At 38.0% G+C, this 14,365-nt stretch overlaps 1 protein-coding gene across 1 annotated transcript; it reads left to right on the top strand.

Moving 5' to 3' along the window:
• Positions 1-93: 93 nt before the first annotated feature.
• Positions 94-14,255, top strand: LOC5515833 (TRAF3-interacting protein 1). The gene is made up of 19 exons (XM_001635831.3): positions 94-352; positions 454-522; positions 614-662; positions 2,057-2,169; positions 2,845-2,967; positions 3,068-3,241; positions 3,311-3,382; positions 3,631-3,715; positions 4,178-4,195; positions 4,270-4,363; positions 4,838-4,924; positions 5,466-5,583; positions 7,019-7,058; positions 7,184-7,260; positions 9,181-9,246; positions 10,259-10,336; positions 11,557-11,642; positions 12,510-12,579; positions 13,203-14,255. Exons 1-19 carry the CDS (start codon positions 230-232, stop codon positions 13,290-13,292), a joined length of 1,632 nt encoding a protein of 543 aa, XP_001635881.2. The 5' UTR covers positions 94-229; the 3' UTR covers positions 13,293-14,255.
• The last annotated feature ends 110 nt before the right edge of the window (positions 14,256-14,365 follow it).

Here is a 14,365-nt window from a genome sequence, read left to right on the forward strand (position 1 = left end):
GTCTTTTTACTGCGCTCTAATGCGGAATGGCAATTGACCAATCAGACACAGTTTTGTTTCGAAGTTCCTGAAAATAGCGTCTATTATGGGATGTCTGATTACATTCCTCCGAAAACAGCGCGAAATATGGCGGCGCATTCGGAGAAGTTTTCGATTTCTCGAACTGCCTTTTAGGGTATTCTTTCTGTTGATCAGATATAATTTCATATGAGCAACTGCTGAGCACAATATGGATGCATCCATAGCAAGGAAAACTCAAGATACCTTGGGAAAAGTCATCAAGAAGCCACCGCTAACGGATAAACTTTTGAGCAAACCCCCTTTCCGATTTCTACATGACATTATAACCGAGGTATAAATGAACTATCGCAGAACTAAGGTCAACATAAACACCGTGTCTGTTCATGGCGATATAAGGTCAGCTCCTTACAAACCTTTTTATATTTTCTACAGGTTATCAAGAACACGGGTTTTCTAAAGGGTCTTTACTCAGCAGATGAATTGAACTCTGCGAACGTGAAGGTAATAATTGTTCGTTGTCTTTTTCCCAAGGTTAGTCATTTTATTTTGTTTATCAGTGTCTAATATGGACCTTGATGTTATTCTTTTTCAGGAAAAAGACGCGAAAATCGCTTTTCTTCAGAAAGCAATTGACGTCGTCGGTGAGTTGAAACCCTCTTGTCGACATCGCGCTGTTGTTGTATTTGTTGCTAGGGTCGGTTGTCAACAGTTTTGTCGATTGATTTCCTTTGGAAAGTCGTAATTTTTCACCTCATGTACATAAAAATAAATTGCTTTATAGTAATCCATCAAAATGTTCTATTTTTACTCAAAGTAGTGAAATAAAAGGCACTACTGTTGCTCTAATAAATGCTGCCGTGATGAGAGGCGAGACCGATCTCGAATGTGTTCGCCTATGGCGACGTAAATATTTTTTGAATTATCCCACTATGAAGACGATTTCTCTCGATATTGCCGGCTTAATCTAACAATTGCATTTTTTCTAGAAACTAAAATGTATTTAATGTTAAACTATACTTGTTGATAATATATTTCATATTTACATTGTGTCACTGCTTTTTTCATGAAAAAATAAGTACTCGTTTCCAATTGATAAAGTCGTGGGATTTTTATTATGTTATCCTTTATTCATTAGCATGGGCTTATATTATTATTAGTCCCTTTTTGCACTGTCCAAACATTTTTTGTACAGAGAAAAAAAATAAAATGAAATCTGCCATATTTCGTGCTTTCATTCAAACACTCATAAACAAACATCATAAGTTTTTATCCCCCAACTGTCATAAGAAACTTTGTAAAGTGGAGCTCAAATCTAAAGGGAATGCGACTGTTATCTGATTACGACCAATAAAGGGGTTTCAAATCCTAAAAAACACTTTGTTTGTTTTTAGCAAAGCTGGCTACATGCTACAAAAGCTCTATAAATAAATATAACTCAGCTTAACTGAACTTGTGGTCATTATGTGGATATGTATGTTGCACACCTGCATGTGTTTCCAGCACATTTTGGGATACTTCTTAAATAATTGCAAAAGTATACGCTTTGCACTATCCTAAAAGGCAGGCCTGTACTCTGGGGGTGCACACACAACGACAGAAAGTCCACTTCCGGTTCTCAATAGACGTGCTATTTTTAGACAAAACTATAAAGCATAAGCTAGATCACTCTGGTATGTAGCCAAATCCGACAATAAACATCCCGTGGTCATACTGCAAAGGCATAAAATCCCTTTTTGTTCTTATCAGAGAACTCACACCCCCCCTCCCCAGTAAATAGTGCACTTTTTTGGATTTTGCACCCCCCCCCCCCAAAAAAAAAAAAAATCCTGGGTACAGGCCTGAAAGGCAAATTTTTTATTTTATTTTTTAAATGTTACTGTTATGGTAAAACCTACAATAATTCAACTTTTTATGTGTTTGTATAAAGCAATCCCATGAACCCTGCGCCTGTTTCGTTTCATACACTCCTTACGAGTCTCAGCCCACAGGACTTCGTAAACACAACCAAATAACTTGATCTGCTTTTTTGTCACAGCTATTGTAAGTGGTGCAAGTTTATCTGTTCGTCCAAGCAAGATTGTTGCTGGCCATGAACCTGAGAAAACAAATGAATTTTTGCAGGCTCTGGGTAAAGCTGTCATTTCAAAGGTGTGTTAGAAGGATGAGTTATTTTTATGCCAGCATTAAGTATTAGATATCATTCATTGAATATATTTATTTGTACATACTCTTTGTACTGCTAAAGAAATGTTAGATCTTTATTACAACAATAATACAGACAAAAGTGAACTTTTCAATTCTAATGAAAAACTTCTACTAATTATTTGTAAATTCATAAGCATTCATGTATACTGCATTCGAAATCTATGTACTGGATTTGTCTTTACAAAATTGAAGAGGCACCTGTTTACAAAACAACACTTAAAGCGCTCAGTATGGACCGTACACAAGACAAAATATAGCTATGGTATGCCTTTAGCTCTCAGACACCTACACTATTTCTTTGAGGGGGCAGTCAATCGTGGAGTGTGTGGATACTGTCCCCAGAGACTTTTGTCTTTCTTAGAGATGAGATCAGCAACGGAGAAGTACTTGCTAGTGTAAGTTTAAGCAGAGCTTAGGTTTAAATTAGGGAGAAGTGCTAAACTATATTTTTTTATACTGTATACTTTTAAGTATAAAAACTTAAAAGTTCTATTTTTTTGAGGGGTATGCATCATCCCAGTTAGCATTCCCACCAAATCAAATGGAATATGGATTAGTAATACTGTTGGATACCTTTATCCTGGCCCTGCTCTTAGTTTTGGTGTTTCATATTTTCAGAAAAGCAGTAGTGATGCTGTTAAAACTGTACTAAGTGGAGGTAAAGCTGGAGAAAGCAAAACAAAAGACAGATCTAGAAGTCGGGATCGAGAAAAATCCAAGGAGCCAGAAAATGAAAAAAAGGTTTGCTCTGTTGTTTGTTCTCTTTCTATGCCTATGTAAAAAAACCTTCCACATGCAAGAAGTCCTGCTATGCCTATAAATGGGAATTGCTTTTATTTAGGAGGACAAAAGAAAAGACAGTGCAAAAAGCAAAGAGAAGGATGGAGACCGGAAAAAGAGAGAGGATTCTGGAAAGAAGGATAAAGACAAAGAAAATGATAAAGAGAATGAACCGAGAAGAAAAGATAGATCAAGGGATAAAGATAAACGTGACAAAGAGCCTGAAAAGGAAAAGGTTTGTAATTGCTTGCTACTTTAAAAGATTGCTGATCAATACTTGATTCCAACCTGTGTTGTCCTCCAGATAAATATTGAAAAGAAAGAGGTGGAGTCCTCAGATGTTGTGGACCCTAGTCTGGCTTCTGCTGAACAGGAGGTTGGTATACCTCAGACGTTTTGAGGATAATTTCACTTAAATCGAAGTATATTGTTATCTATAGACAAGGATAGATTAGATAATGACCTTGAAAAGTCTGTGAAATTGTTTTATTTTTGGTTGGATAGTAAAGAGGCATTTTATTCTCAAAATTTAGGCAATACCAACACCAATTTAGGCAACACCTAAAACGTTACCCAACCATCTGCCATGCAACCTCTAATAACATAGCCGTCCATCATTTAAAGGATGAGGAAGTTCCCCCAAATCGTATGCCACGACCGACATCTGCTAAAGGCCAAAGAAGAAGACCCGCGGAAGGGGAGGGTGATGGTAAGAGCATCAATAGTTTTATTAGCAACTAAAGAGTGTCAAAAGTTTGTATTAGTGGCAAAAGCATCATTAGTTTATGTTTGGGTTGTGTACAAAATCTTGTTTTCTTGCTACAGTAGAGCCCCTATACAACTATATGGCAAGGTACTGAAAAAAATACATTGTTTTTGAGAATGTTGTAAAATCAAGATTATTTTGCATATATTTTTAATTTATGGTTGGTGGGACCTTAAATTCAGGGAAAAAGCAAGAGTCACCCTTCACAGTGACTTCAAACCTCACTTTAAATTGATAAAATGTATAATTGATATGGACTTACCAAATTAACACACCTACGTTCTACTACTGTATACTGTATATACAGCGTAAATTGATGTGAACCAAGCATTCTTCAAGTCCTTTTTAATTTGATATTTTTAATTTGGTATATTTTAAACAATTCAAATCTTGTCCTTTTTTCAGATTTCCAAGAAAGTGAAGGTAAGTAAATAATCATTTCTTCATGTATGAAATGTTGAAATCCTGTCTTATCATAAATTTTGTTTTGATTTAAGGTGTAACGGGAACAGATTCTTCAAGTCCTGTTCCAACCGAACAAATGAATGGTATTGGAAATGATGATCATTTACCACCACAAGTTGCACAGAGGTAGTATAATCATTTCATCTAAACACCCATTCCTTGCCTTCATTATGTTGATGGTGGTTGTCTTTTCTCTTTTGTAGTGTCAATCATGTTATATGTTTATATCTATAAATAAGAAAGTACAAGGGGTGGAGTGGGTGACCTAAAAGTGTGTTTGTGTTAAGGGGGGCCAAGCCAATCTACATGTACTGGTAGAGCATGGGTTGTCAGATTTAAATTTTGAACTGTACAACATACAGGGACAAGTTTTTATACCACCTTTAACCTGTAAAACTCAGTAAAGAAGAGCTTATAGTTCTGTTTTTGTGTAAGAAGGACTGTATGAAAGCCTTAATTTAAAGTCAGTATTGTTATTAAAGTTAGTATTGTTTAGAGGTATATATATCTAAGGACCTTTTTTGCATCCCAGAATGTTCTTTTTGAAATGGCCTGCTTAGTGTGAAAACTGTTTTTGATGATTTTGAATTTTTAAAACAGCCGACAAATGGCCAGACCCAGTAGTGCTAGACCAGCACCCCCAAAGATCAAGAAGCAACAAGATGAACTAGAGGACCAAGTTGGAAGGTACAACTAACTAACTAACTTTTTGCTGTAATGTCTGTGCTGTAGTTTACAGTGAGTCAGGTTTTTTTTTTTTAATCAAGCGAAACACTACATTTTTACTCCAAATTCTCACTCAAATTCTCACAGCTTCCAATAAATGCCTCCCTACAAAAGAGCCCTCCCCCTCCTCCACTTAGAATAATCCACTTACAAGACAAGCTTCCTTGCTCTGCTAACTTGATTAATATCAATTCTATATTAGAAGTAGAGACATGACAGTTTTTCATATAGAGTTAATTTTAAGAGTGAATTTTTATTCATATAGGGTGAAATTAGAAATAAGCGCCTGCTTCGAATTAGCACCCCCTCATTACCCTTAAAATATAAAATGTCCCAAGGGTGCTGGAATAAGCATATGTCATCATTTAGTTGGCATTTGAACATGCAATGTGTTCATTTTGCTTCTCATTGCTCAATCTTTTTATTGACATCTTGAGAGTGTAAATGTTGATGACCAATACCTTTTCTATCAACATTTCACCTGCATTCTTTGTCATTTTAGGATTGGTTCAGGCAAACAGGTCACTAATGTTATTGTTGATGATGGTAAAGACCTGGATGATGATGACGACACGTTTGTTGTGGAAGATCCTAGTACAATGCAGAACCATGTTGACTCAGTAAGTACCATATCCGAGCTGGCAAAAAGACCATGTTGACTCAGTAAGTACCATATCCGAGCTGGCAAAAAGACCATGTTGACTCAGTAAGTACCATATCCGAGCTGGCAAAATGACCATGTTGACTCAGTAAGTACCATATCCGAGCTGGCAAAATGACCATGTTGACTCAGTAAGTACCATATCCCAGCTGGCAAAATGACCATGTTGACTCAGTAAGTACCATATCCAAGCTAGCAAAATGACCATGTTGACTCAGTAAGTACCATATCCAAGCAGGCAAAATGACCATATTGACTCAGTAAATTCCATATCCAAGCTGACAAAATAACCATGGACTCAGTAAGTACCATATCCGAGCTGGCAAAAAGACCATGTTGACTCAGTAAGTACCATATCCGAGCTGGCAAAATGACCATGTTGACTCAGTAAGTACCATATCCGAGCTGGCAAAATGACCATGTTGACTCAGTAAGTACCATATCCGAGCTGGCAAAATGACCATGTTGACTCAGTAAGTACCATATCCAAGCTGGCAAAATGACCATGTCGACTCAGTAAGTACCATATCCGAGCTAGCAAAATGACCATGTCGACTCAGTAAGTACCATATCCGAGCTGGCAAAAAGACCATGTTGGCTCAGTAAGTACCATATCCGAGCTAGCAAAATGACCGTGCTGACTCAGTAAGTACCATATCCGAGCTGGCGAAATGACCATGTTGACTCAGTAAGTACCATATCCGAGCTGGCAAAATGACCATGTTGACTCAGTAAGTACCATATCCAAGCTGGCAAAATGACCATGTCGACTCAGTAAGTACCATATCCTAGCTAGCAAAATGACCATGTTGACTAAGTAAGTACCATTTCCCAGCTGGCAAAATGACCATATTGACTCAGTAAATTCCATATCCGAGCTGGCAAAAAGACCATGTTGACTCAGTAAGTACCATATCCGAGCTGACAAAATGACCATGTTGACTCAGTAAGTACCATATCCAAGCTAGCAAAATGACCATGTTGACTCAGTAAGTACCATATCCGAGCTGACAAAATGACCGTGTTGACTCATTAAGTACCATATCCAAGCTGGCAAAATGACCATGTTGGCTCAGTAAGTACCATATCCGAGCTGGAAAAATGACCGTGCTGACTCAGTAAGTACCATATCCAAGCTGGCAAAATGACCATGTTGGCTCAGTAAGTACCATATCCGAGCTAGCAAAATGACCATGTTGGCTCAGATGATGATGACTACTGGATGAAACCTTCCATGAATGTCATGTCAGGTCATATCTGACATTTTGCAAACAATAAACAAAACTTAAGGAAAAATAATGCAAACATGTCTGGTTTTAGAGCTTTTGCAAATAGAATGATGACAATTATATGGTTCTTGTGACACAATAATATGATCTGTATTCTCCTTGTAGACTCCTAGTAATGAGTCATTGGACCAAGAGTCTGAGCATGGTAAGAATGATTTACCCTGATGGCACATTTTGTATGAAAAAAACATATAGAAATATGTTTGGAACAAATTTTAAACAAAACCTTTTTAGAAATTGGGAATAACAATATTTGCTTTGTTTCATCAGGCGGTCTGGTAAGAAAAATATTAGAAACAAAGAAGGAACTTGAAGGAAGTAATGACCAGCAACCCAGGACTAAACAGGTTTGCACTTTTATTTAATTTCTGAAATTGCTATAAACATAAGCCTCCCTTGTGCCTGCCTAAAAACGCCTGCGAGGGAGGCTATACAAACATGGGTTTAATACCTTGATAACAACTTGCAGTTGGAATGATGTCAATGTACTTTGAATGGTGTCATTAGGTAATGACATTTCACATCTGGAAGATGTCATATTGAAATTTGATGAGGCCATACTTATAAGAAGTAGTCCAGCAGGACAACTGGATTGCAATAGTCAGCCTTTCAACCATTTTGACTTGCATTTAATAAAGGTGGTCGAAGGGTTGTAGTTATAATGAATGATGCCAGTGTAATCAGGATGAATGATGCCAGTGTAATCAGGATGAATGATGTCAGTGTAATCATGATGAATGATGTCAGTGTAATCATGATGAATGATGCCTGTGTAATCAGGATGAATGATGCCTGTGTAATCAGGATGAATGATGCCTGTGTAATCAGGATGAATGATGCCTGTGTAATCAGGATGAATGATGCCTGTGTAATCAGGATGAATGATGCCTGTGTGTAATCAGGATGAATGATGCCTGTGTAATCAGGATGAATGATGTAAGTGTAATCAGGATGAATGATGCCTGTGTAATCAGGATGAATGATGCCTGTGTAATCAGGATGAATGATGCCTGTGTAATCAGGATAAATGATGCCTGTGTAATCAGATGAATGATGCCTGTGTAATCAGGATGAATGATGCCTGTGTTATCAGGATAAATGATGTCAGTGTAATCAGGATGAATGATGCCTGTGTAATCAGGATGAATGATGCCCAGGATGAATAATGCCTGTGTAATCAGGATAAATGATGTTAGTGTAATCAGGATGAATGATGTCAGTGTAATCAGGATGAATGATGCCTGTGTAATCAGGATAAATGATGCCTGTGTAATCAGGATGAATGATGCCTGTGTAATCAGGATGAATGATGCCTGTGTAATCAGGATGAATGATGTCAGTGTAATCAGGATGAATGATGCCTGTGTAATCAGGATGAATGATGCCTGTGTAATCCGGATGAATGATGCCTGTGTAATCAGGATGAATGATGCCTGTGTAATCAGGATAAATGATGTCAGTGTAATCAGGATGAATGATGCCTGTGTAATCAGGATGAATGATGCCTGTGTAATCAGGATGAATGATGTCAGTGTAATCAGGATGAATGATGCCTGTGTAATCAGGATGAATGATGTCAGTGTAATCAGGATGAATGATGTCAGTGTAATCAGGATGAATGATGTCAGTGTAATCAGGATAAATGATGCCTGTGTAATCAGGATGAATGATGTCAGTGTAATCAGGATGAATGATGTCAGTGTAATCAGGATGAATGATGCCTGTGTAATCAGGATGAATGATGCCAGTGTAATCAGGATGAATGATGTCAGTGTAATCAGGATGAATGATGTCAGTGTAATCAGGATTAATGATGCCTGTGTAATCAGGATGAATGATGCCTGTGTAATCAGGATGAATGATGCCTGTGTAATCAGGATGAATGATGCCTGTGTAATCAGGATGAATGATGCCTGTGTAATCAGGATGAATGATGTCTGTGTAATCAGGATGGATGATGCCTGTGTAATCAGGATGAATGATGTCAGTGTAATTAGGATGAATGAAGTCAGTGCATCAGGATGAATGATGCCTGTGTAATCAGGATGAATGATGCCTGTGTAATCAGGATGAATGATGCCTGTGTAATCTTGATGAATGGTGTCTGTGTAATCAGGATGAATGATGTCAGTGTAATCAGGATGAATGATTTTAGTTTAATCAGGTTACCATTGATTGTTTAGACTTAATTTCTATTTGAATGTACACTGTACTTTATCATATTGGAGAAAGAAATCATACATTTTTTATTTTCTTCTTGTGTGTAGGATAAGTCAGCTCCTTTGATGAGTGATGCTGCACGAAGAAAGGAGAGGGAACTCGCTCAAAAGGAGGTCTGTATTTTACCTACCATGCCTAAGATTTGAGCTAAGATTTGATTTGGGCTGTCCTTCTGGAAGGCCCTGCCACTTGTAATTCCCCTAAAATAGTTCTACTATCCAGAATTTGTTTTTCAACTGGGCATAAACAATGTTGAAGTAAAGGACTTTAAAAAATGTAATAATAAAATGGAGGTATCGAGCACAGAGGGGTGTAGATTTAACGTGTTTGTACTGATCACGTGAGGAAAATTCCCAACTCTAAGTTTTCAAAAAGAGTGCCTATAGTCTTTAGAAAATTGAGTTCTGTTTGCCGAGCTGCCAAAAACCGATCTTTTAAACAATAACCTGTAGTGTTCAAGACAAATCACATTATAGGAGGTCGCACTAAAAAGACATTGTTGTCGCCACTATTTATACGTAAAAAGCGCCATTTTGAAGTATTTTTACAGTTTTTTAAGAGAAAATAAACATACTTCTACATTCCAACTTTTTGTCTTTTTTCCGTATATATTTAACTATTTGAGCAAATAAAAAACGGGGTAACTGACTTCGTTGTTCTGTCGAAGCGATTTTTAGTAAAAAAGTGTGCCTTTTGCTTTGTTTTCTTATACAACACTGTGACGCACGCACACATTTAATACCGGAAAATTCCAACAAACAGCACGTGGCACTATGAGCATAAGGTATGCGAAGTACAATTCAAGGGAAATACCTTAAAGCAATGAAATCCAACAAAAAGTGTATACATTGTTTTAACCAAAAATTGATACCCTATAACAAAAATGAATACCCTATCTAAGATAAAATGTATATCCTGTCTAAGACCCAATAAGGACATCTTTTGATGAAAGGTGTATGCTGTCTAAGACCTTGTCTTAGACCCTATTTAGGACACATTAAAATATGAAATGTATATCCTGTTTAGGACAGGAAGCCCAAAATACTTACCTTGGCCGGCAGCCCAAACCCATGCAGCAAATAGTAAAAAGTAAAAATGTGACACTGTTTCACTATGTGTCAACAGATTGAAAAGCTGCGAACAAGCATACAAACTCTTACACGAAGTGCAAATCCCTTGGGTAAAATCATGGATTATGTTCAGGTATGTTAACACATTGACCCCTGAACCGGCCTGTACCGGCTTTGGGAAGTACCCACAACCCAAAAAATTCATAAATTCAAAATAAACACAACAAGATGAAGATACTCAGGCATCAGTCTAAGGGATAAATGGTCTTGCAGATATGCATCCAACCAAGGTGTTGGCATCTACTCTTAAGCCAAATAATAGCACAGGTTCTTTGACAAATCTCAAATCGAACAAGGAGAGAAAAGCAGAATCACCCCTCTCAATAAAACGCTCAAAATACCACACAAGGGAGAGAGATCAGCAAACACAGCTCAAGACACAAATAGATACCTTTATTCTGATCCTCCAGGTACATTTCCTTGGCCTCAAAACACAATGCCCATTCCTTGAAGGATTGTACAACCACGAAAATATGTTTACGTATTGCAAAGCATTCTGGGAGATACAGGGGAAAATTCACGAGGGGAGGGCCAGTCAACACTCCTCTCCCCAAAGTCAGATGTTTTTTTATAAGTCTTTTCACCCCGAAGCCAAACGAATCAATTCCAGGCCATACAGACCCAGAATAGCAGTGTAAACAATTTTGGAATCAATTTGGTTTCAGAAAAGACAGCATTTAGGAGAGCTGTGGTGATTCATTAGAAAATTTTTTTCTCATCCGGGCAAAGCCAAACAAGAAAAAATCATCATGAATCCACCTTTGCTTGCAAATATCCATAAGCAAAGCACTCAATTATGCCCCAAAAGACTTCATGATGTCCTGAGACACTCTCCTAATATGCTCATAGCTGTATTTTTGATGAAAAATACAAGCAACCATCAACTTGTGCTGGCTTCAGCACATCGACGAGGGATTAAAAGTGGGGACCGCAAAGCACTGTTGGAAAGCTTGGATACCGCTGACTAGGTGCAGCTGTGTTTGACTTTGACGGGCTGTATAAAACTCAGAATAGGGGGGGAGGTATCTGTTTTCAGTCTGTTTTTTGTAAATTCAGCTCCAAAAAAGCCAGGAGTCAATGGGTTAATTTCTATATCTAGGTACATTTATTGATCAGCTGCAAATACATGTTATCGTTATGACTTCAAAATTGGGGCATTATAGGTAGAAATTAAAACAAGCCAATCAGGAGAAGACTAGATAATTCAGATTTGTAATATCAAAAAGCAGTATGAGCATTTATTGTTTACCTCCGTGTGAAAACGCTAAAGGTTGAATTGCGCTGGTTATGTAGGAGGACGTCGATAGCATGAATAAAGAGTTAGAGATGTGGAGAACAGAGAACAAGAATCACTCAGTGGCATTGAAACGAGAGCAGAGGTATGGTATGCGCCCTAGATAATGAGCATATATACATGTTACTTATTAAGCCCCCGTGCAAACAGTGACAAAATTGCTGGAAAAGACAGCAGGCATTGCTGGCCCGGTTATGCTGTCATGGTTTGTACTCTATGTTGAGAGGTTCTGCGAAAAATAAAAATGAAGAAATAAAAAAAAAATAGCCAACATTCTTTTATTTAGTTGTTGGACGGGTGAGGCTGGACAACGGCCGTGTGCTTGGAAGGATGGGGTCCATATGTACGTGGTTCTCCTTTTTAAAAACTGACTTTTGCTTGGAGGATATTGAGGGAGGCTTGCTAAGGGTGGATTTCATATATATAATCCTCCTTTCTTGTCCTGTATCTATTGGGAAGGAGAGGGCGAGTTCTTATGACTATAACAGGGATTTCATAAAGTTTCAGAGTAGGTAGTGGAGATTGATAAGTAGGGGGTGGAGTTTTATTTTATTAGTTGAAATAAAACTTAAATATCCTTTTTTTTTTAATAAGCAGCCGATGCTCAGCGAAAAATAGCTGGCTTTATGAAACCCCTGCTATAGTCCCCTTTCTTGTGTTACTTCGAATTTTACGAAAGGTCATATCCGGGGACTCTCCTAATTTTACATTTCAAAATGCATAATTAATTTCGCTGCTATCTCAGCCTCGGCATGTTCTTAGGTTAATGTTAAGTCTTTGCCCTCTTCCTTCATTCCTTATCCACCAGGGCAACTTGGGATAATACACTCAGTTTAGATAGCACCCCACAATACCATATGTTGCCCAACACATATTACACTTAAAAAGTATATTGATTGGTTTGTGAAGAAAAATGAGGAGTCTCACTAATATTTACTTCTTTTGACCCCAGTATTACAGATAACGAGATTGAACCATTGCGTGCGCAACTACAGGAATTAGAATCGGAAATATCTGAAATGGTACGTGAATGCAGCAACCTTTGTTAATCTTATCATTGGGGATGCTTAACCCCATAGAGTGGATAACAGAAATTCGAGTTCTGAGCCTGATAGTCTATACGCATATTATCTGATCTTTTCTCTTGAATGACACGGTGTTTTTACATGATTGGGTCAAGATCGGCAGCAGTTATCAGGTTAAAAACCAACGATTTTAGAGATTGAAAAATTCCAGTTTTTTTAGTATAGTTTATTTCTATCTGGCTTTATTATTTTTCGTGTTCGTTTTCATGCCCTTTTGCTGTTCGATTATAGAACAAGCTTATCGCTAGACAACCCAAAAGATCCAAAAGGTGTAACGTAATTAGTCACTAGATTCAATGACAAAACAAGAGGGGGAGTCTTGTTTCCCATCAGGCTCCCTTGGCTTGGATAGTGACAATTTATCACATAAGTCCACTCAGTTGACCTATCAAACATTTGGAACTTTACACAAATCTGCCATTAATATCTCAATTTGTTTTTTTTCTGAAGAAAACTCTACCACTGTAGATCAAGCGGCTGTTGCTGTGCTGCTCAAACTAAGGCATGCTTGACCAGTCGGTTATGTAATAATAACCAGTGTAATAACTTGTTTTGTTTAGGTTGACAAGATTAGTACCGTCAAATGCAATATCCTGAAAAACGATGAGAGAATACAAAAGATGTTGTCCAGTATATCATTTACTTCATGAAGGCCCAAGGAAGCCACGCCCTGTTACCCCCCACCGAGCGTGGTCATCAGAGGCAAGAACATGTTCTGCGTCCTATGGAATACCCATTTTACCCTTGACGAGAGGCATACTAGCCTGGGGATACCATACCTTTAAGAAGGCCTGGAAACTTACCTTAGGTTCACAAAAAAAAAACCTACCCAAGCGAGGGCCTTTGCAGTTATCTAATGTTACAAAAATGCCTTACCCAAGCGAGGGCCTTGACACTTACCTTAGGTTCAAAGGAAAAAAAGGCCTTACCCATGAGAAGGCTTAGACTGGCCTCAGAGGAAAACCCTAACGGTTTTCACACGGAAGTATCAGGTCCTGCAGAAAACCGTTTACTCTCGAGGAGGCTTAGACTGGCCTCAGGTGTAAATAGGAAACCTCTTACTTACCCTAGAGGAGCCTTAGATAATTCTCAGGTCCTGCGGAGAGTCCCCTGGTACAAGGGGGTTCCGTTCCTAGCCTAGGGTCATGCATTATAGAAATGCCCCAATAATACGACCTCTGAGGTTAACCGTAAGAGCTCGCCTGTAATTCAGAAATGTTCTCCCTGAGAGGAAGGACTTGTGAATTGAATAGGGGTGTTCTTATAATCCATTTGCTCGAAATCTTTAATAATAAACATAGATTAAGTGTTTCTTCCCTATGTTATGGTCGCAAGAAATACACATTGATTTTAACATAGGGCAATTCTTTGCTTTTCTGTTATTCTGCCATGGTTTTGTTCTCTTGTGATGGCGAAATGAGTTCTGTCTTTGGTGTGCACGTTAGCGAATCTACCCGTTAAGACTCGCGGCTCATATGTCAAGTACATGCACACACAGCTAGGGAGTTAGTTAATTGCCAGGATGGATTGGTAATAAGACCTGATACTGTATATAACTGTAAAGCTATAAGGTTATGGAGATTTTAATGTAAAATATTTATAGTGTGCAAAAATACTGTTTGTTTTCTTTTCTCTTTGTTATTCGAAACTATTGTTCGATGCCCTTTCAATAAGACGTTGGCCTCGTCAAGGCTAGGTTCAATCACGCCTAAGACAGGACCCC

The sequence above is a fragment of the Nematostella vectensis genome, chromosome 2, assembly GCF_932526225.1.
Source record: "Nematostella vectensis chromosome 2, jaNemVect1.1, whole genome shotgun sequence".
NCBI lineage: Eukaryota > Metazoa > Cnidaria > Anthozoa > Actiniaria > Edwardsiidae > Nematostella > Nematostella vectensis.